This window comes from Lissotriton vulgaris, chromosome 1_2, assembly GCF_964263255.1.
Source record: "Lissotriton vulgaris chromosome 1_2, aLisVul1.2, whole genome shotgun sequence".
In the NCBI taxonomy this organism is placed as follows: domain Eukaryota; kingdom Metazoa; phylum Chordata; class Amphibia; order Caudata; family Salamandridae; genus Lissotriton; species Lissotriton vulgaris.
In genome coordinates, this window is record NC_141686.1 from 161,418,193 (window position 1) to 161,442,787 (window position 24,595).

Consider the following 24,595-nt stretch of genomic DNA (forward strand, 5'->3'; position numbering starts at 1 on the left):
TATGTAATGCATGTAAAATTGAAAATTACAAAAACTATGTATGAATGCCTATAGTGGCCACACAAAATATAAAAAGTCGAACTTGAGGCCTAAATATTATAAACAGGCCTTTAACATATGAAAAAATGCGAATGTTCGCATTGAAATTGGCACCATTCAGAATTACTAAAAAGTCACGTGCCATATAGATGGAAGTATTCAAAGTCATCCCTCGTTGAATGAATATGCAAAATATGTAGCAACAGCTTCCAATATGAAATCACTGTCATCATCCGAAAACAGTTCAGCCATCCAATTAAGCAATGGGAAAGAACATACGTGCTCCTCCAGTACTGAATCCTCTAGCATCATCAGAGGACAACTCAGTGGGTTCTCGAGAACGCTTTGTGCCAGAAAGTCATGCGCTGCTGCGAATATGTCCCACTGACCCATTAGTCCATGCATCACTGCCACAGCCATAACCCTTTCGCCAGAACAGACCAACTCATGAGCCACTACGGGGGACATCAGCTGATCAAAGTCGACGTCAGGAGAAGTCGGTAAACAGAGACACAAATCAATGGCCCAGTCGAAATCACAGCTCAGGCAATGAAACACAGGCTGGACACAGGTGAAATAGGAAAATCTGAAAGATAATCCAAAAGCCGTGCTTAAAGTCGCAAGCGGCAGGGATCCATAATAATCAAGCATCCGGTTGCGAAACTGCATCAGTAGGTGCTGTGCGTTTCCTTGCGCAGGATGGGCATCCATGTTTTATGAAATAAAATATCACCAGAACGCCTGCAGCCAAAGCCAGCAAAACAGGAAATCCGCCAAACAGACTAGCGAATATAGAATGAAAGAACGCAGGGATGATACCAAATACTTTTTCAAATGTAGTCACAAGACCACTGCTAACCATTTTAAAAAAATGAGCGAGGTTGGATGTGGAGGAGGCATTAAAGATTTGATGAACTAGCTCGCAAAAATGAAACGGCAAATCAGTACTTAAAAGAGCTTGTACTTCTGTGCGTGTGTTTGCTAGGTGAAGGACATAAGTTTCACGGGCAGAGCTCAGGGCCACCTGTTATAACACCATGAATAAGCCATGTTGCTGCAGTTACTTCAGCCACTGAAAATGGCAGGGATTCTAATTTTTCAATATGTAACATAGAAAATGTAGCATCTCTCATTGACAACATGCGCTGTTTTTCAGTCAAATTAAAAGGGGCAAATAATGATGAGATGTTCAAAAAAGTCCATGGCACTCGACCAGACTTAAGAGTCTGTAGTGTCCATGCAAACTGCATCACAGAACGCAATTGATTTTGACCATGATACAACACGGACACTTCATCATGTACTATGTCGACAACAGAAGACACAATATTATTTAAAGTGTAAATTCGGGAAGAAAGCGTGTTAATGCTGTTATCAACCACTGCAAGCACTTTTTCCAAATTAGCTTGATCAATAGCCCTTAGGCGTTTAGCAGCCTCAACCTGGTTAACTTTCCAAATTTCATTGTAAATTGCATACAGGAATCGCTTAGATCTACCTTTAGCCGGGCCTTTTATAAAATCGTTTAAATCCACATTATCATGTAATTGAGACAAATGTAGTTTAACTGCAGCTAAAGTAGAATGTTGTAACCAATTTTGACACAGCTTACCCACAGAATAAGTCGTGACAGAATAGTCTCCCTCAAAACGTGGATCGGGCCTGAGTTTTGTGAATCCCTCAGCCAAACCCATAAAACGGCGCTGGCAAGAATCAGCACTTTTCTGCCATACCAGCCAACCCTTGGAATCCAAACTGGAAATGTCAAAGGATGAATTGTGTAAAAGAGTTTGCAACTCTTGAATTGAGGAATCAGTGAAATTACCCCAACCAGTAAATTCATTTAATTCTGGGATTGTCGGTGTATTTAATTTTTTAGAAGAAGCCAATCCAAAGCATGTTGTCTGGAAAATGGTAGAATTTAAAAACAACATGTGATTCGGGATGAGACATGCACGGTGCAAAGCCTCAGTGCCTTGTACCTGCCAATCTTTGGTACCCCAAACCGATTTAAGGTCAATTGTTCCTTTCCAGAACTCGTAGCCATCTACAGCCAACTTGTCTAAAAAGGACTTCGAATACAGCAATTTTGTATCGGTAAGTCTAACTTTGGAAATGGGCTTTTGTGTCATTTTAAAATAAAATGACTCGGGATTAGACTGATCAAAGTCTGTAAAATATGTATATTTTTTCAGAAATGTATTAGAACTGCCACTGAATGGAGCAGGGCAATGTTCCCATTGTGTATAATTCACAGCAACCCTCCTGGAATTTGTCTTATGTAAAAAATGATTACCATAGTGTTGAAAACAAAACAAATCACCATAATTAATAGAATCAGTATACAGATCCTCAGCATCGAAGGCAGCATAATACTTTAAATCAGAGAATAATGCTTCTACGGCCTGAATATCCCAATCATCAGAACGTACATTTTGTTTAATCACATCTCCCATGTTTACTCTAAGCACATTTGGAACATTAATCACTTCAGTAGGCCCATGTATCTGAAACCTAACCGCATCCCACACAATCCCGTCAAGGACAGGCCATGCTGTAATGTTAACTGCCTTTAAGTTTCGTTTCTGTCTGAGCGCAGAATGTGAAGAGGAGAGAGGGTTCAATGTTCCATTAAGGTACCGAATTCCTGTTCTTTCTTTAACGTAGTGACCATCGATCAGGCGGAAAAAATAAAACACAAAACCAATTGACATAAAAAGATAGAATGAAAATAGGATCAACCAAATGTATGTCCAAGGTGGAATTAAAAAATGTTTTTTGAACAACGTGGCATATCTTGCAATGTTTGTGGGTTTCTTTGATGTTTCCGAAACAGAGTCAAAAGAGAATCTGGACTGGCCTGCCAAACGGGTCTGCAAATCAGGCATCGATAAATCAGCAGGATAAGTGTAGGTTAGCTCATCAATGTTAGTATCAGGAATAGTATTTAATAAAGGTCTGGATATGGCAGGCATCTCGAGGGACACCTCCTGTTCTGCACCAGATGTAATAGCCAGCACAGAGTGCCTCACCATGGAAGGACAGGATACAGCCGGTGTCATGCTATGAAGAATCGGCCACCCTGTGTGTCTTGACATTGTCAATAGAAATAAATCTGTTTTCCTTACGACCTGGAAGTGGTGGTAAAATGACTGTTCTTGTGCCCTTCACTCCAAGTACTCGGACTGGTGCTCGATATGAGGGACCAAACTCTTTTTTGTTATCGATCTTCTCTCGAACCAGTTCTCCAACTTGGGGTAGCCAGCCAACTACCGGGATCTGCAACGCATCATCCGATGTGGAGGGCAAATGTTCCTTTGCAAGACTGTCTCTGGTCTTTTGTAGATTCTGTAAAACATTGCAATGTTCATCTACGTCAAAGGCCCCGGCCTGGGCCTTGTAGTCCGGCCCATCAAGGTCAGGTACATACATCTTGATACCAAAGAGCATTTCGTATGGGGTCCGCCCACCCAGAGACCTTCTAGGGAGATTATTAAGCGCACGCTGCATGCCTATGAGGTGGGCTAGCCAGTTTCTACCAGTGCCTATAACTCGGGCTGTCAAAGATTGCTTTAAGTCGCGGTTCATTCGTTCTACTACACTATTACCCTCGGGTCTGTAGGGGCTTGAAAACTTGACTTGGACTCCCAACGAAACCATAGCAGCCTTATATGCCTTAGAGGCGAAAGCCGGACCCTGGTCCGAATGGAAAGTACCACAGGCAAAAATTCCCACAAAGACACGCAAATCCTTAATGACAGTCCGCGAATCAGCTCTTCGATGCGGCCATACCCATACAAAGCGTGTGCATGAATCAACTGCTACTAAGATGTACTTAAACGCAGTATCAGAAGAAAAAGGACCGCAGTGATCCAAATAAACGCAACCAAGCGGTTTATTAGAGATGTACAACTGTGTCTGAGGCGGACGCGCAGCAGTAGAAGGCTTAATCTGCTGGCAAATGTCACATTGAAGAACATATTCACGCGTCTGTTTGTACAGACCCCGCCACCAGAATCTCTGTTGTAGCTGAGTTACAGTGGCCGAGACGCCCGCATGCGCAGACGCCACACCTTCATGCGCCGCTGTAATCAAAGCAGCTCTGCGATCCGAGTTGGGAACTAGACGTTCGCCAACTTCAGGGATTTTCACATAAGGAACCTTATCGGGACTTAAGTGGTATGTGTATTTAGAAGGGAATCCCGCAGGATATTTACTTCCCTTCTCCGTTGCAGCTACAGCTGCCAAGATGTCATCATCGATTTTGCTTTTGGACCTCGTGACTGCTGCAACCAAGTATTTTGATACCGCTGACTTCGCTGCTTCATCAGCAAGCGAGTTGCCAACAGCGTGGACCCCCACGCGCTGATGACCGAGAGTATGAATCACAAACACGAGTGGCAGTTTCTCTTTAAGTTCCGCCACTCGGACCCAGATAGTTTTATGTTTTATTGTGCTACCTTTGGAATCACGAAAATCATTCTGAATCCAAAAGAACAAGTTTTCATTGTAAGACTGGACACAGTAGTAAGAATCGCTTACGATTAAAGTCGTCACACTTGGATCTGCGTACTCCAATGCAAGCATCAGAGCACGAAGCTCTGCCAATTGTGCGGTGCAGTCTCCAAGCGTCTGCGTGTGCACGACACTGGACTTGAACTCATCGTTCACCATGGCACCGACCACAATGGCGCAAGCGGAAACGTAGGCATGTTTAGAGCCATGCGCAACCTGCGCCGAACCATCAGTGTAAATGATGCAATGGAAATCCTCCAACGGCCGCATTGCTAAAGGAGCAGGATGAACAAATTCATACTGTAAATACTCCTGCGACCGTAAAGTGGCGTCAAAAATAAACGTGACATCCTGGGATGCCAAGGATGCAGCCCATTGAATCCACCGAGGGTGCAAAGCTTTGGAATTAGGTACACTGGCTTTCGTAACCGCCTCTAAGGCAGGGCACGGGGTAACAACCAACATGAGCTTTCCCTGTGACAGGGCACGTTCCTTAAGAATTGCCATCTGCACAGCCGTTAAAACTTTCTCCACAGTGGAAAAACGCAATTCAGCCGAAGTGTACAAGTGTGACTTGTAAGCAACAGGTACAGTATCTCCTTCATTAAAAGTCAGGTACGTGAAACCCACCGCCCCAGGGATAATTCTTATCACCAGGTTGGTCTGGTTATCACGAGTCTGTAAGTATTCAGAAGCGAGCAAATCAGCCTGCAAAGACTGCAGAATTGCTGAATGCTCTGGCAGCCAGCATGATTTGGAAAAAGATGGTTGTATCAAAGCATACAAAGGCTTGATACGCTGGGCATATTCCGGAATGTAAGTCCTCCCGAAATTCAGAAAACCCAGAAGAGATTGTAATTTTTTCAGTGTTGTCGGAGAGCACAACTGTGCACATTTCTCCAGGAAATGGGGTGCTAAACCCTTCCCTTCATGGTTAAGCTCGTAACCTAGAAACAACACTGTGTACTCTGCAATGTGCGACTTTGCAAAGTTAAATTTGTAACCCACATCAGCAAAGTTACAAATTATGCTATTTACTCGACACAGGTGCTCCCAAAGATCGTCGTCTGTGAGATAAATATCATCCACATACGAACAAGCAACTGGGTCGAAGCTCTCCAAAAGAGAGACTATGCGCGCGGAAAAAACTCCCGGACTGTTCTTGTAGCCCATTGGGAGTCGTTTAAACATTTTTTGCACGCCGCCGCACGTAAAACTGGTCCATTGAGAACTTAGACCATCTAATCTATGTGCATAAAAACCATTGGAAATGTCAAGCGTGGTTTTGAACCGTTTACGCTCAAGACTATTCACTAACGCAGAGCCGTGCGTATTCTGTACTGCACAGTTACGGCAATGCGAGTTCAAATGCCTATAATCTAAAACCAAACGATATGACCCGTCCGGTTTGTTTACAGTAAAAAGGGGGTTATTCATCGGTGACACACACGTTTCAATTACACCTTGATATTCCAATTGTTCAAGGATAGCTGCGACTGAAGCTTTCGCTTCACGCCGTATGGGATATTGGGGTTGAGGCTGTGGCTGTGACCGTAAAGGAATCTCATGGCTTGTTGACAATTCATCCCAGCCACACTGATTGCGGTACACAGCCGGCGCAAGCGCCAGAGCCCACTCTTCTGCAAAATGCAGCGCCTCCACCCTCGGCACAGAGTGCGCGAAGCTGGGGAGGATTACCTCCTCCCCTCGCGGAGCTGCGAGAACAAAAGGTGGGGGCCAGTCAGCCTCCGAAAGCAAAATGTCATACGTAGACGATAGATTTTCCCAAAATACCCCTTTTACAGTTCGCTGCATGTCACCTTCAATTAACAGGACAATTTCAAAAAGTCTTTCAGGGGGAGCAACATGCGTATCTGCAGTTTCAATCACAACAAAAGTTTCAGTCGCTGTCACCTTCAACAGTGGACGGAGGGCCTCTCTCACTATGGTAATCTCTGCAGCGCTGTCCAGCAAGGTCAGAGCCCACGTCAGATTCCGAAGCCGCGTTCTCACTATCTGGGGCATAACGATGCGCGGTCAGGGCAGCGACTTTCTTCGTGGCAAACTGAGGTCTCTTGGGCGTAGAGCCTTCCTGCTGATCTCCACTGGAACGCGGGCGGGGCTGACCACGTCCTTGCTGGCCACCCCGGCCCCTGCCGCCCCCTCCACCACCGGTTGACGGAGCCGATGAGTCCTGAAAGGAACGAGGAGAGCGTTGTTCAGAAGCCTGAAACCTCTCAGGCGATTTAATCATCGCGCGGTCGCGCAAATCATAAACACGATCCGACTGCGCAGGCAATGGAGACGCAGGAGTAGAAACCTGTGTTTGTTGTTGTTGCTTACCCTGATTCTGTTTTTTAGGCCAATTTTGTTTCTTGGACTTTTGTTGACCACCAGTTTCCGATGTCTGACTCTGGGGCTGTTTCTTTTCCTTTTCAGAAAAAGTCTTAACCCCCTTTGCATTGCGGCCCACCATTGCGTAAGCATGCACAATAATCTTTGCTAACTGTCGGGGTCGATCGGGCTCGGGAACCAACGCTAACGCGTTAGCAACTTGAAAGTTCACTGCATCACCCTTGACATTCGCAAGGATCACACCGCAAACCACTTCAAAGGAGCCACACAGGCGCATGCCCAATTCAACAGCCGCCTCCGGTCCATGTTCATCCTGAACACGTTTAAGGACCCCACCTAGGTTGGTCACAGACGGGGAGCCATAGCACCTCGAATAGACCGCCGCAAAAGTTTTTCCCCAGGTTTCACAGTCAGCAAGGTCAGGAGCCAGATCCTTCGGTAAACTCAGTGTAAGAATCCGATGCTTATCACCCGGACTCGTATTAGGAAACACAGCCTCCAGCTGGCCGAATTTCTCAGCAAGCCAGAACGGAAAATCGTCCTTTTCTAAGGGCTTTTTACCCATCACGGAATTAACCATGACCGGGTTGATTTTCAGACCAGCATGTTCTGCACGAAGCTGTGCGCCTCTAGGGGCCGCTTCCTGAACATTACGGCCAATGTAATGAACAAGCGCTCTAATTACTCCCACCGCGACTTCATGAAGCCACCGCAGATCAGCCACGTTACAAGTGGCACGTTGAGGGTGAGGAGTAAAACCACCCAAAGCAGGCCATGCAGTGCCCGGAATGGACAAAGGACCTAACCTCGGAGCGGTTAAAGCGTGCGGTAGGGCGCCACCAAACCAAACTCCATGCTGCCAAGCGTCAATAGGAACCTCCAGTGCTCTGTACGGAGCGTACGCAGCCGGTACTACCGTAGCTGTGTATGTGTGGAACACACCAGAATTAGCGTCCACCGCCGGAAATGTCACCCACGAATAAAACAGTTCGTACGGGTAAGCATGTTCCGCGCTCACCACCAGAACCACAGCCAAGCCATCTAAAGGGACATCATATATCCGCAAATGGTCACGCACCGCAATGCGACTATGCTGCGGGATGTCCACAGGCTGAGCCATGTTAGCACAGGAATTAGAAAAAACAAAGTATACTTTGTAGCACAACTGGGTAGTAATTCAAGGAAACCGTTTTAGATTGATTCAAGCTTGAAAACAACCTATTTCAAAAATAGGTAGGTTTTTCCGACACTGCCGTTTTCCAGAAACGGGAATGTAGGCGTTAAGGTTTGAATGATATACTACTCGAGTGTCATGTTATAGGGCCAACCAACGTATGGGCGCCATGTCGCAGGGTTTCCGTTCTCTCACAGAACTGTGCTCAGAGACCTAGAACCTGGGTGAGTCAGGGTGACCCAAAACTCACCTATGTTTCAGAAATCCCCTTACCAGGCTAGCTACAGTATCTCATCGGCAGTAAATACTTCCCGATGTCTTAGACAATCCAGAACATGAACTTAGAATACCTCAGGCATCGTGGAACACATGAACACTCTTTCGTTATATTATCATTCCAAACCGAAACTGGGAGGCAATGAGAACACGTGCAAGTTTGAAATGTTTATTTTTTCAATGCAACATTCTCAAACGCAGTATCTTGTATAATACCAACATACATATTATAAAAATCAGAGTCAGCAGCATAGTCACTAATCCCTAATAAGCAAACTGTGATAACATATTATGATGCAAAATCTATAGAATTCTGTATCACCTATATTTCGCGCACCCTAATTAGCATATTATATTATATCTAAGAAGGTCTCATTTGGGCTTTAGCTGGGCGAACCCATACCTCAAATTCTCAGTAGTAGGAGATCACATCAACAGCTACCAGCTCTCAGCATGTCCAGCATCAAGGGTGTGTAGCATTTCCTGTAACTGTATCTTGAACTCACGTAGAGCCCAAAGTTGGCACAAACATTATTTGTGTTATGACTAACGTAGTGCGAGGATCAGGCCTACAATAACCTTGTGTTAGAGTGTGCAGCTCTCAGTGTGCAGACAGTTGTTCCAAATGTTCCAGGCACGACTGATACCAGTGCAATAATATATTATTCTGAAGTAAATCAAATCCTTCTTCTAGGTTAAAAGCTGTAATAACAAGTAGGTGTCGTGTGCAAATCGAAGCAGAAAGAAAAGATGGCGTTTAAACTTTTAACAAGCACATGCTAACTTAACACAACCTATGGGAACGTAATAACCATATGACACCAGGGAAAAGTAAATTGACCTGTGGGGGAGCAGCCCCTTAGGCAAGGATCACTCCCCCTTTTTTAGGGGAAATTATTCTGGCTGTTTATGTCTCTCTTGGTGGAAAATCGGCCATATTTTATGCCAATCTGCTTCCAAGGGGGGGAGCAGACACCCACTCGACAATAAGGAAAAGTATATTGACATGTGCAGGAGAAAGTCCTTAGGCAAGTGTTTCTCACCCTTTTTTTTGGAAAATTGTTCTGGCCTTTTCTGCCCCTTTGTAGGAAATGGATCATATTTATATGCTGATCGTCCCACAGAAACCCACTAGACACCAGGGATAAGTGTTTGCACAATAAGAGGAGGGCAGCTCCTCTTTTATTTGGCCACATATTTTGGCCATTTCTTTCCTCCTTGGTGCAGATCGGCCTTATTCTTAGCCCCTCGACCGCAGGGAGTTTTATATTTATATGTTGAGGTGTGGCCCCTGGGGTAAGGGTCCCTCCCCTTTATTGGGGAAATATTTTGGCTTTTTTCTGCCCCCCCCCAGGGCAGATTGGGTATATTTTTTCTGCCTATCTGTTCCCAAGAGGGACAGAAAACTATTAGACAGCAGAGAAAGTTTCTGTGTGTGAACTGGAGTTCAGCAGATTGTCTGTGTATACTGGCATTTAGCTAGTGGTGTGTGTAGAGTGGCGCTTAGCTAACAGTGTGTATCGATAGGCACTTGGCTGGTAGTGCATGTGGACTGGTGCTTGGCTGGCAGTTCATGTGGCATTTGGCTGGCACTTCGCATGGATTGGCGTTTGGCTAGCGGCGCATGTAGACTGCTGTTTGGCTGGCGGTGTGTCTAGACTGATGCTTGGATGGCGGTGTGTGTAGACTTGCAGTGTGCATGGATTGGTGCTTGGCTGGCGGTCGGTGTAGACTGATACTTGACTGGTGGTGTGTGTGGACTGGCAGTGTGTTGGTGGCTGTTATGTGTATTGACTTGTTTAAAGTGTGTTTGTCAGTTGTCTGATGTTTGGGTGCTTGGTGGTGTAATTGGTGTGTTAGTCCTGTTGGTGAATGAGAGTGATGGACTCTTAAATGCCACAGTTTGTAAAAGTAAGTGTTGTATTGTGTTGGGTCCGTAGCTGACCGTGTGAATGATTTTCTGGGGCTGGCGCATGAAAGGCATGTAAATGGACTGTAAAGCGGTTTGGATCTTGACGTGGCTTTACAGCTCACAAGTTGTAAGTCAGTGGTTCTTAGATCCAATGTTGAAAATATTAACAATGACTTTTGCAGATTTATTTTCCTAACGTCATTGTTGAATAACTTTTTTTTAAAGAACCACTTACTCATCCTTGTGCCAAATCTGACCAGTATGCCAGTGATTAACTAGTGAAGAGATGTGCAATAATGTTTTTGTTTTTTTTTGCTTTTTACCATCATTGCATACTCTCTCTGTAGTGAACAACTTTTGCCTCACATCTTTTTGGAACAGGTCACTCAGAGAATAGTATGTGGTGAGTTTTGTGTGGGTCCCAAAAGGTTTACTGACCCAGAAGCCCTTGTAAACTTGCTTAATTGGCAAAAACATATTTTTTCCTCACATTTCTGTGTGGGAATGTTGTGGGATCACCGGACCGGCTCAAATTTCCTACCACTCAGCGTTCCCCCACGTCTCCTGATAGAAATGCTACTTCACTTGTGTGGGTGGGCCAAGTACCCACGACAGGGAAGAGCGCAAAATGTATTGGGGAAGGATTACAATTATTAATCACAAAACTAGACACCTGGGGGAGTCCAGGGAGGTGTGGCTTGGATGGATCCCCAACGTTTCAATACCCAGAATCTCCATGCAAACCTCAAACTTAGCTAAAGAAATCACATTTTCATTACATTTCTGTGTGGGAAATTTGTGGGATCACCGGGCTGGCACAAATTTCTTAGCAAACAATTCACAAAAAGATCCCTGTACCAAGGACAGATAGTGTTGTCTATCTACTAAACATGAGTATACACTGTTCTGGAAATATTACTACAATTTGCCAGAAACAACCCCCTTTCTCTTCACAGTGAGGTGTGTTTTCTCTAATGTCTTGCTGTCCACAACAAACCAATGTTTGTATCTAAAAAGCCAAAAAAAGTTTCAGGGTGGCAATCAACTCAACGTGCCCAATGATGTCTGCCCTCAATCAGACAGTACATCCACCCACAATCAAACAGATAAAGAAAATGAAAAAATGTGTGGTGGGAAGGAAGGCACCTTACGGGCGAACAACCCTCGGGGAACTTGGCAGATGTTACCAATTCTATGCCCCTATCTCATCATCGGTTGCCATTCCAATCCCAAAAGAAATGAGTGTACAAAACATAGAAAAAGTACAACACAAAAGCACAAGATGTGTGCAAAGAGGTGCTAGACAGAAAGCTTACATCAATAGCTCACTGATGTGACCAACATAGAAGAGTGACATAAAATCATCAGACACACTCACTATATATCTTTATTCTTCGTATTAGTGTGTACTGGTGAATTAAAAAGGCTGGTAGTCTAATAGTGCATACCAGTACCTGATACCGACATGTTTCACTGCCCCAATGCTTTTGGCAGATTCATCAGGGTATTAACACTCGGTCACTGCACCGATTATGGACACCTCTTTTTGGACACTGTTGAGTTGAAAAAACACACCCATAAAAGACCATTAAAAACCTTTTCTGAAACCAATCTGGACATCTTATTCTCTAGAAAAAAGAGGTCGGAATGGGGGACATTTACCCTGAGTCAGCCCTGTCCTCTCATACTGGCTGATCAAGCCAACGTCCACTTCATTTCCTGTCGACTGATGCATCAATCTGCAAATAATGAAACCACAAACCAGTTTTTGGAACCTGAACCGGTTTAATGTCAAAATGCTCGCTGCAAGGCATATTCCTAAGCCGATTGGTTCACACTCGGCCCTGCTATGAAACTAGTGTCCCTCATCTAAACAACAGTCCGGGGCAGTACCAATCCATACCCCTGTAGACGGACAGGTTTGCTCCCATGAGGCGGCGGTGCTGCGAAGGGTTCACAGCGCCGGCGCCAATGTACTTTAAACGTTAACCATAATCCCAGTATCACTACCTCCTTACTAGGCACGATTATTTACACCCTTAACCCTTCTCCTCACCGTACAGCTTCGTAACCCGGACCTTCAATCATCCCAGGAACGCCGTGTACTCGCTGCTGATTTTATTTAACTGTGTGTTGATTGCAGCGGGACCGGGGGTGTCCGGTCAATTAAATACTGCGCGCACATATGTACTTAGTAAATGGCATATTTTATAGTTTAATATGCCATTTACTAAGTACATAGGTGCGCGCAGTATTTAATTTACATTAAAGTAAAGCGGCATCGGTTTGAGGTCTATCTCTTTATAACACCAGCAAATGCTATTCATATATACTTAAAACTACGCTCCACTCTAAGATGGCGCCTGTTTGTGTGCACACCGGTAAGCGCTTCTGAGCATGCTCGGTAATTCACGTGACCGGACACCCCCGGTCTCGCTGCAATCAACACACAGTTAAATAACATCAGCAGCGAGTACACGGCGTTCCTGGGATGATTGAAGGTCCGGGTTACGAAGCTGTACGGTGAGGAGAAGGGTTAAGGGTGTAAATAATCGTGCCTAGTAAGGAGGTAGTGATACTGGGATTATGGTTAACATTTAAAGTACATTGGCGCCGGCGATGTGAACCCTTCGCAGCACCGCCGCCTCATGGGAGCAAACCTGTCCGTCTACAGGGGTATGGATTGATACTGCCCCGGACTATTGTTTAGATGAGGGACACTAGTTTCATAGCAGGGCCGAGTGTGAACCAATCGGCTTAGGAATATGCCTTGCAGCGAGCATTTTGACATTAAACCGGTTCAGGTTCCAAAAACTGGTTTGTGGTTTCATTATTTGCAGATTGATGCATCAGTCGACAGGAAATGAAGTGGACGTTGGCTTGATCAGCCGGTATGAGAGGACAGGGCTGACTCAGGGTAAATGGCCCCCATTCCGACCTCTTTTTTCTAGAGAATAAGATGTCCAGATTGGTTTCAGAAAAGGTTTTTAATGGTCTTTTATGGGTGTGTTTTTTCAACTCAACAGCGTCCAAAAAGAGGTGTCCAAAATCGGTGCAGTGACCGAGTGTTAATACCCTGATGAATCTGCCAAAAGCATTGGGGCAGTGAAACATGTCGGTATCAGGTACTGGTATGCACTATTAGGCTACCAGCCTTTTTAATTCACCAGTACACACTAATACGAAGAATAAAGATATATAGTGAGTGTGTCTGATGATTTTATGTCACTCTTCTATGTTGGTCACATCAGTGAGCTATTGATGTAAGCTTTCTGTCTAGCATCTCTTTGCACACATCTTGTGCTTTTGTGTTGTACTTTTTCTATGTTTTGTACACTCATTTCTTTTGGGATTGGAATGGCAACCGATGATGAGAAAGGGGCATAGAATTGGTAACATCTGCCATGTTCCCCGAGGGTTGTTCGCCCATGAGGTGCCTTCCTTCCCACCACACATTTTTTCATTTTCTTTATCTGTTTGATTGTGGGTGGATGTACTGTCTGATTGAGGGCAGACATCATTGGGCACGTTGAGTTGATTGCCACCCTGAAACTTTTTTAGGCTTTTTAGATACAAACATTGGTTTGTTGTGGATAGCAAGACATTAGAGAAAACACACCTCACTGTGAAGAGAAAGGGGGTTGTTTCTGGCAAATTGTAGTAATATTTTCAGAACAGTGTATACTCATGTTTAGTAGATAAACAACACTATCTGTCCTTGGTACAGGGATCTTTTTGTGAATTGTTTGACTAGAGTGGAGGGCGATCCCCTTTGTACCTTTTTGTTCCCTCTGGGCTCCTTTGTGTTATTGCACAAATTTCTTAGCACCCAGCGTTCCCCCTGGTCTCCTGATAAAAATGCTACCTCACTTGTGTGGGTGGCCTAAGGGCTCGTGACAGGGAAGGGCCCAAAGATTATTGTAGTGGCATCAAAATGATTGATCACAAAATGACCTGGTTTTGCACTAGACACCTGTGGGAGTTATGGGAGGTGTAGTTTGTATGGATCCGCCAACATTTTCCTACCCAGAATACACTGCAAATCTTAAATTTAGCTAAAACAAATCAAAGATGAAGGACTACCAGGCCAGCACACATTTCCTATCATCCAGTGTTTCCTCAGGTCTTAAAATAAAAATGCTACCTCACTTGAGTGGATGGGCCAAGTGTCCGTGACGGAGAAGGGCCTAAAACATATTGTGGAGGCATCAAAATTATCGTTCACAAAATGACCTGGTTTGGCAAGGCTCAGGAACCATCTAGGGAAACCTACAAAATCCATACATTTCTGAAAACTAGACACCTGGGGGAGTCCAGAGAGGTGTAGCTTGTATGGATCACCCAATGTTTCTTACCCAGATTCCCCTGCAAACCTCAAATTTAGCTAAAAATAAAAAATCTAATTTTCCTCACATTTCTGTGTGGGAAAGTTGTAGGATCACCGGGCCGCACAAATTTACTACCACCTGGCATTCCCCAGGTCTCTCAATAAAAATGCTACCTCACTTGTGTGGGTGGACTAAGTGCACACAACAGGTAAGGGCCCAAAATGTATTGTGGAGGCATCAAAATTATCGATCACAAAAAGACCTGGTTTTGCAAGGGGATCATCTGCGTTTTTGCTCCCAAGATCAACGGTCATCTAGTTAAACCTACCAAACCCAGACATTTCTGAAAACTAGACACTAGGGGGAGTCCGGGGAGTGGGGCTTGTGTGGATCCTCCAAAGTTTTCTTACCCAGAATTCCCTAAAAACCTTAAACTTAGTTAAAAAAAATCATATTTTCCTCGCAATTCTGTCTGCGATCACCGCTCTGGCACAAATTTCCTACCACCCAGCATTCCTCTTGGTCTCCTGATAAAAATGATACCTAATTTCCCAAAAAAGTGTAGAGATTGAAGAGGTATCAAAACATGTTCATAAGCGCAATTTGTTTATTTTATGTTTTTAAGCTGACTCTGCTTCTGACAGAAGCAGTTGCATAAGTATCACTGGCCAGGAGAGAAAAACGTCTATGAATATCACAATATCTCACAAGACATGAAGAAGACAAAAAGTATATATTTTGAGACATAGTACAAGTGGGTGGATAATTGGCTGTGTCCTATTTGCACAAGATGACAGTTCAATGTTTTTTCAAAGTCTTAGATGCTATGGATTATATCATGTGTCTTAGAGACTTCCAGTGCAGAAGGCTTAGGAGAACAGAACACAGAACCTAGAAGGAGCTCAGGACAGTGTAGTTGAGAGTAGGAGATATAGTGTATGCTGATAATTTACTCTGTGGTGGTGGATGCAGGCAGTGTGTGTGTTTTTTTTTTATAATGCTGTACCCCCACCTCTTTCATATTGCCTTCCCTTGTGTGCGTGCATGGTGGTAGCTGTCTGTGCCCCTGTGTTCAGAGGAGGTAGCTAATGAAGTAGGAAGTGAGGCTTTGGTGGTTAGAAGGATGCTTAAGTTGTAATGAGGGTGTGTATACAATGGAGGCGCTTGTTTGATTTTCTGGCATTTAGCAGACAGTAGTGTGGTGCTTCTGCTTGAGAGTTTTCCACTGTCCACTGGTTTTCAACATGGGAAGTCAAGCTGGGTGTTTGTACATCAGGAAAACATTTCATAGGAGAGGAGGGGCATGTGTGCATGTGTGGAGTATTGGTCAAATTGCACTTTCTGCTGCTGCCTGCAAGGAGAGATGTACTCCTGTCCCAGGCAGTGTTGGAGAATGTGTTTCAGCATATTCCTTTGAGTGTGGTATTTATTTAATCCCTGTTATCATGGCTGGGATCAGGACCTTTGACAGGATCATCTCAATCAGGAGGGGCTGCTGTGATATCTCCCACCTGACTCAAAGTATTGAGCGACCTGGTATCTTTTCTATATTGCCAGGTCTATATTTTAAGAAGTATACCTTGGCTTCGGTGAATTAGCCGTCATTCCTGACCCATTAATGCTGACCTTGAGATAGAGGTGGGAACTGCTCCTAGTCTTTGTCTACTTTTGGTTTGTGTCCCTCTGGTTCACATTTCCACTCTACTGCAGTGGGAATGTAAGAGCCCCCCCTCTTATCCAGGTTAAGAGGGTGTGTCTATATGATTGGGTTAGTTGTTGTGCCTGTGAACGCCCTGTAAAGAGGTGCACCACATACCCAGGGAGGGTTCGACACTGGCTAGTAGTGGGGCATGGCACTCACTGTGCTCCCACTGGATTCGCCTGCCAATCATGTAACCTGCTCCGGTTGGCTTCCCATACTAGTGAACCAACAGTAAGGGGGGCCTCCCCTACTGCCAGAGAGGCCCTGGGGTATATCCCGAAGGAGGAGTTCGGGGTAGGTGAGGCAGAGACACAAGCATGTCTGCTGTTCGAGTAGAGAAGAACCCCCAGGGGGTTCTCCCTACCTCGGGGGTCAGCTCCCTCCAATGGGACACCTTCCGTGGTGGCTGAGGGCTCTTGTGTGGCCAAAAGGCATGAAGCACTTTCCCACTCTCAGGGCAGTGTGAAAGTGTGCACACCTTTCTTACCCATGGTAGGAAGAGGTGCTTACGTGAAGGAGGGAAGCAGATTATCCGCTTGCCATTGCATCCGGGGTGAGCGCTGGCACTAAGGGTGGGCTGACTATGTGTCCGTCCTCCTATTGCAAGCCGGCCGGCGCACTCGCGCCAATGATGTTCCTGGACCCCTGTCACCGGGCTGCTACTACAGGCCGGTGTGTGCGCTGGCCCCAACGATGGGCTTTGCCGGCGTCCGACCTTCCCTTGCAGGCTGGACCACGCACAGGCACCAAGGATGGTGCTAAACATGCGCAGTCCTGCAGTATTCATGTTGTTTAACCATGTCTCCAGTAACCATTTTGGGCAGGGTGCGCACTTGCACAGATCATGCTCATAAACGAGTCTAACCTGCCACTGCAGGTCTGTGATGGAGCCATTGCACACATACTCAAGCTGGCCTTGAGAAACCCCTGGCCATTCTGAGGATGAAGGGCCGGACAGGTGCACACAGTTGTGCCCTGCCAAGATAGACAGGAATACCCTTTTGTCTTTTCCTACCTACGAGACTGCTATTTCCATAGGTTAAGATGGGGAAGTAGTGGACAGTACTTCCAGCTGCAATTGTGGATTGCAGAGGCTCAGCCGCTTGATGTTTCCTATCGATGGATTTGCGATGCCAAACCATTTCCAATGGTGGAAACGGGACTTGGTAATCTCACTTTGAATTGCCACTCTATAGAAATATGGACATTTTTATGCAATTGGGATGGCCAACCTCTGCCATTTGGGGGCCTGGTGGAATAGATGGTAGGAAGGGGTTGGGACACACTGCCTCTGGAGTCAGGTCATGGCCCTCATAAAGACAGAGATCTGTATTATGTGGCCTTATAGTAAACAGGATGGAAATTTAGGGGGCACATCTGTGGTTTACAGAGATACCTTTGGAACCCTCCCAATTTCAAAGGCCCACTGCTGTAATAACTGCTGGTGCCACCCTCCCACAAGGGGGTGAGATCCGCTTGTGGGGTCACAGGACCGGAGGACCTGGTCTGCATGGTGCACACTGCCAGGGGAATTCTGTTGTGCACAAGAATGATTACTGCCGTTGGAAAGGACCACGTGGGGGAAACAACACTTACAACGCAACTTTTACAACGCACTTCCTTTACAACAAAACTTTTACACCTCAACATCCATTACAACGCATGTCATTACAACGCAACCATTACAACGCATGTCACTACAACGCATACCACTACAACGCATACCTTTACAACACAGTCATTACAACGCATACCTACACTATCCAACACTTACCCTACTGTTGCAACCCCTTGAGTTAGAATAGTAATTTGTACCCCTACACTATCCAATACTTACCCTACTGTTGCACCCCCTGGAGTTAGAATAGTAATTTTAACCCCTACACTATCCAACACTTACCCTACTGTTGCACCCCCTGGAGTTAGAATAGTAATTTGTACCCCTACACTATCCAATACTTATCATATATGCAATGTAATGGTATGCGTTGTAATGCTATGCGTTGTAAATGTAGTTTGCGTTGTAGTGGAATGCGTTGTAAAGGTAGTTTCAAAGGTTTCGTTGTAATGGCATGCGTTGTAATGGAATGCGTTGTAATGGATGTTGCGGTGTAAAAAATGCGTTGTAAAGGTATGCGTTGTAAAAGTATGCGTTGTAAGGACATACATCCCCACGTGGGCTTGCTGAATAGTTGGTGGCTTGGCCCACCTACCTGCTGACGTGTGGCCCTGAAGTGAGCTCCCCCAAGGACCAGTTGCTGGTCTTCTGTTCTCTCGGAGATCTCAAGAACATCAAGGATCTCCTACGAGGGACCCACACCATCTGGAGAGCGGTACCCTCAAAATGCCCACATTGCCTGCTGCATTTCACTGGACAGTGCAGCGTGAGATTCGTACTACGAATTTTGCCTGAAGACTGGAGTGCCTAGTGCAGAACCCTGAAATCAAGCCTGCCTCTCAGGTGATTGGCCCTGTATGTCAGGGACCTTGGCACGCATAAGCTTGATGGTGAGCAGATTCACATGTTGCGGATTCCAAAGTGGCCCGCTTCGTCATGTGTGGTGAATTTCTCTCAAGCGACAAGCTGGCTGCACACTCATTGCATGTGTTGTCATATTCACAGGGTGGGACCCTCAGAGGGGGGTTTACCCTTTGCAGTGTCTTATTCTACCTTGCAAGAAATTGCTGAACTTGCGCCTGTGTGCGTTACTCGTATAGTGCAACCTACATCAACATGTGCCAAACAGAAGGCCTCTTTTCCAGGGAGGTATGGAATTTGCAACTCTTCATTGTGTGTCCTGAAGTGTCTGGAGTGACCAATTGTATTATGCACAAAACCTTGTGCCCATATTGCCTGGGAATGTTCGTGATCAATGTGTACCGGATGGGGGCCTGCTCTGACTGGGAGGTACCCCCTGTGTTATTTTTCATTCTTCACTTGTGCCTTCCTGGCCACATCATGGGTGGGCTGGTACATGTTTTACCATGTAGAGGTGCAGAGAGAGTGTGTGCGTGAGAGTGACAGACTGTGGATCACTTGTGATTCACAACACTAGGCAATGGTGTTGGTTTATACATTGATTTCCTGTCAAAAGTACTTTACATTTAACATTGGTTTTACCCGCGTGGCCCCAATCGCGGTCCTGCTAAAAAAAATTATAATTCTGTATATGCCCATATTACTGGAGTTGTGGGCCATAGTGCACACTATAACTGTGTCATATTGCATGATTAGGATTGTGGGGGTGGGCTTGGGGCTGACAACGTGTCGCACCACATAAGGGTACTGGGGGGGGTTTAAAATAAGACATTTCTCATGTGTGCACATTATCGACATCTTATTAACACAATTGGGCCCAGTACTGCTAGTAGTATTACCAAGTGTGATTTATGCCCAGAAATGGATGGTATTCATGTTGCCTTGATTAATATGTGTTTGTTGGCTATAAACAATATTTGTGATGTGCCGTGTATTTACTGTGGTGGAGTGCTCTGCCTTTGTTTTACACATTGCCTCAGTAATAAGCCTGACGGCTTAGTGCCAAGCTACCCAATTGTGAGCGTGGGTTGTACAGTGTGTGTAATTACCTGCCCTTATTGGGAGCTGTAGGTTCTGCTTGGCTGGGGCACCTCTTCAGTCAACCAGAATGTGCCGATTCCAAGAGCAGGGTGCACGTTGTATGAAGCAGACACACCAATCCTCTGCATTACTTTATAATGAATCAAAACTGCCACTAGACAAAGATCCGGCCTCTCTCCAGCACAAACAATCACCAGAGTTATCTTGACATTGTTTGTTATTGCCTAAAAACCGCTGGACACACAAAGAACTCTGCAGCAGTTGCTTTTTGACCATAAGTTTTTTTCTAAACACAGCCCACTCTCCCTCACCCACGAGCTTACAGCCAGGTGCGGCTGCACCGATCGCACCACCCTAAAGCCGGTCCTGCTTGGAAGCACTGATGGGGGTCATGCAATGGAATTCTCGATGCACATACATGACACTAAAACTACAGGACGTAGAACTCTGTTAACATAACATACCTTTAGAGAGCACTGTTACCGCTTGGGTCTGGATAAGATGTCTGTTGTTACCCAACTAAAATGTACTCATGTTATTGACTCCTGGGCACCACCAGACTTGACTGAGTTGTAGCATCATGCGAGAAAACACCACCCACAATGTAACATCCACGACTCACATGGGACTGTGTCTGAGGTCAGCTGTGTTTGTAGCAACTGCTGGTCCCACCCCAGAGCCTGGGTCCAAAAGTAAAACCCAACAGGTACGGATCAAATAGCAAATTCACTCCAAGCCTGCTCGACTTTTAACTGCAAGTTTGTCCCCAGTTGTGGAATCGAACTATGTCCAGCTGGCCCTGGAAGGGGGTCTGAAAGCTGGGGCAGAATTACACATTAAAAAAAAGCCCGAAGCATCGCGTGGAGTGAAGGTCACATCAACAAACCGATGGCCAAAAGTGGTGACGACAGAAGCTCCAAGGAGACAGAGTCCTTGTCACTGAGGTGCTCTATTCTGTGTGCTTTTCCTCCAGGCTTTGGTGCCGGGTGCTGTACACGTCAGTAGGGTGCAAGAATGCCACGGACTCTGGTGCTTTTGGCGTAGAAATATACAGCAGTTATCAGGATTCAATGGGCTCCTCAAGGCTCTGGACCCCAGTGCCACTGCACCTGCTGCACCATGGCTCATGGAGCTGCACAGCGATGGGTGAAGCATCAATCGTCTACCTATGCTACATTTAGAGATTGGAAAATATGATGTGGTGAGGAAATACTTGTCTGTGACGTGGTGGTGGTGGGGGTGGGGTGGTGGGTATGGGGATAAAGAGGTGAAGTCAGCCCAGTGCAGTGCACCGTAGGAGTGTACTGCAACCCGCACAGACCTGCTACCAACAAAGGCAAAACAATACAAATGAGTGAGTCTGTAAACGTTTCATGAGCATCACAACTGCAATCAGTGACGCAACAGGGACTTTCTCTGCCCTTTATACTGAACACAAACGCAGTGCTGCTGTGTAGCTGTAGTAGTTTTTTACGTAAATAAACTCTGTCACCAAACACACAGAATAGACATCAGCTACACTCACACTGGGTAGGTAGGCTCACACTAGCAAGGGTAACATATAGCAGTTCACCCGCATGCTGTGCTGTAGAAGGTCAGCTTCTGTGCCATTTATAAGTAAGTCATTATTTGGTGATTCAAATAAATATTAAAGATAAATGCCAGGTCCTACTTTTCTATCTAGAGCAGTTTTTCACATTGAAAACATCTGCCCCGGGTCACCAAAGCATTTGCACATTCGGGATTCGCTAACCGAGTCTCACTCCGAGTCAGTCAGAAGCTTTTTCCAGGCCTGGGGGAAATATACAAGTGGAGCCCAGTCGTGCAGAGGTCACAGATGAGCTGGAACCCCCTTCTGCCGCACCGTGTGATCTGCCTAATCCCTGCATAAGAACCTGTTCACCACCCCCTGTTCCCTCTCCCCCCCCCCCCCACCTCCCCTCCCACCCCGCTTTACCTGCCACGTGCCCAGCCCCAGCGCCGGCATGAGAGCCCCGGTGTTCAGCTTCACGCAGGTGGCCATGACTGCTGGAGGTCTCGAGGCAGCTCTTCTGGAGACGAACTTCTGTCAGAAAGGTGCGCGTGAGATGCAGGAAGCGCGAGCTCCACAGGTTCTTAAACTAGCGCTTCGGGACACACCCGGAAGCTCTCTGTCCTTAGATGGCCTGAGACTTCGAGGCTTTTGATTGGACAGGCCGCTGGACCGAGCAAGCCAGAAAACGGCATGATTTTCCAACCAGTTCTGCAAACACTTAGGCGCATTGCTTGAGGGGAGCGGGGGTGGGATTGTGACCTCCCCCAAACCAAATGCTTTTTTGGCATGGTAGCCCTTAGTCGGCTCTGCAACGTAGGTCTGTAGTTTTTTTCTACTAATCTGATGCAAAGTTGCCTTTCATATTTTATAGTGCCAATATCGGCCCGTACCCGCTTATACACAACCCCCCCCATCACACAATAACGGACACCACACAAGTTGATGGAGAAAGTTGTTGCAGTTTTATTAGCATATCATATGCCAACATGTTGGGTTAACTTATGGACGATCCAGGACAGGCCGCCCCTCGCGACCCGCCCACCTGACCGAGCTATAACCCCCCGCGGTGTTAAACCTTAGGGGCGTTATCAGTTTGTGGGGGAAGGTCTAACCCCTACCCCCGGCGAACCTCTCGTCCGCCCATATACTCAAACCCCCCCCCTCGGGGGGCAGAGCGTTGGCAACCCCCGGTTGCTCAGGTACACAACCGCCCGAAGGACTAACGGGGCGCCGTCAGTCCCCCAGGATCCTTTTACTGTGGATCTCCCTGGGGGATATATCGCTCACGCACCCTTCCGGTGCTCCTGTAGAGGGTACCCTTCTGTACCTTCCTGTATTGGATCGCCCTGTAACTCCGCCTGCAACACAAAACATTTCATTAGTAGTAGCCCCCCCCAACCCCGATCTGCCCAAGAGCAGGGTAAGCGGATGGGAGGGAAAAGAACGCCGGGCAGTCCGGTCCGCGCTGCGGGATTCACCAGCGGTGGGGGGCGAGGGTCTGCTACGCGCTGCTGCACAGGAACAAAGAGGACGCCAGACCCTCGCCCCCCGGGCTATATAGCCCTCCCCCCCTCTCCCCAGGACAGGAAATGAACTCATGCGTGGGGGAATCCCAGGTTGACCACTGGCTGACCACCTAGTCAGCCAACCACTAGACCGCTGAAGGTCCGTGCCATCCTATGGCACTAAGGTTGGCCGCCCTCGCAGGTAGCCACCTTTGGTGTCCCGGGGCAGCCTGTCATAGTGCCAATATCGGCCCGTACCCGCTTATACACAACCCCCCCCATCACACAATAACGGACACCACACAAGTTGATGGAGAAAGTTGTTGCAGTTTTATTAGCATATCATATGCCAACATGTTGGGTTAACTTATGGACGATCCAGGACAGGCCGCCCCTCGCGACCCGCCCACCTGACCGAGCTATAACCCCCCGCGGTGTTAAACCTTAGGGGCGTTATCAGTTTGTGGGGGAAGGTCTAACCCCTACCCCCGGCGAACCTCTCGTCCGCCCATATACTCAAACCCCCCCCCTCGGGGGGCAGAGCGTTGGCAACCCCCGGTTGCTCAGGTACACAACCGCCCGAAGGACTAACGGGGCGCCGTCAGTCCCCCAGGATCCTTTTACTGTGGATCTCCCTGGGGGATATATCGCTCACGCACCCTTCCGGTGCTCCTGTAGAGGGTACCCTTCTGTACCTTCCTGTATTGGATCGCCCTGTAACTCCGCCAAGGCTCCCGGTGCGGCAACCGCCGTCCGAGAGTCCCCCCATCCCTTATCTGTCCTCTATTTACAACCCGCTGCTCCCATCGCTTCAGATAGGTCCAGCAGGAAAATGGCTATCCCAACTTCTGATAAATGGACGCCGTCCTCATCGAAACAACCCGTACATTTGGTGTGCAACAAACTGTGTCTTATGAAGCCGAATCCCCTCTGCTCTGTGAATTTACGCATGGCACTATTCACTCGCCTGCGGGAAGTTTCGATGGCCACCCCTGATCTCGCACCCTTCCAATGCAGTCTTGGAGTGATCTCGGACCACCATACTTCGCACCGCCCCAACAGATTGCTCAATTCACTCAGCGTGCCCCTCATTAACTGCAGCAGGACCCTGCGCTCCAAGGGGACCAATCCCTCGCCTCCCAAATGCACAATTAAGAGGTCTGGTGGAGACTCGCCCCCGTCCAATAGCTTTTGAAATATGCGCTGCACGCTACTCCAATGCAATTCATGCGACACTATCCACCTGATTTTTGTTGCTGCAAAACCATGCTTCCATTTTCCGCTATCGGCCCACCGGGCTACCCTTTGTATTCTCACATTTCCAGCCACCCAGACCGATTTACCTAACAAATAAAAAGATGCAGATGTTTAAAAACACGTTTATTACATATCCGATTATACACTGCTAACAATACATTGCATCATGTCACAAACATATCTCCAAAAATTGCCTGCCAACCAGTCCTGTATTAACCCACTTAGGTGCGTATGTAACGTTTGTAACAGCTGGACTCCCAGCGCCCCACCTGCTTTATATTTGCCATTGGCAGCCCTGCCTGAAAAGCTGTAGTTGCAGCACCTATCCTAAATGAGTGAGTACAAAACCTTTTTCCCTGTCTGTTGCAGCCCGCCAATTCTAAGCAAGTGTCCATGACGCGCCGCAGCTGGTACTTGG

At 46.7% G+C, this 24,595-nt stretch overlaps 1 protein-coding gene across 1 annotated transcript in view; it reads right to left on the bottom strand.

Moving 5' to 3' along the window:
- LOC147734743 (aldo-keto reductase family 1 member B1-like) overlaps positions 1–22,048 on the bottom strand; it is a 114,315-nt gene extending 92,267 nt beyond the window's left edge. The window contains exon 1 of the mRNA XM_086953027.1: positions 21,839–22,048. Coding sequence (XP_086809153.1) covers positions 21,839–21,904 — 66 coding nt within the window. The 5' untranslated portion in view covers positions 21,905–22,048. The remainder of the gene's footprint in view (positions 1–21,838) is intronic.
- Positions 22,049–24,595: the final 2,547 nt, after the last annotated feature.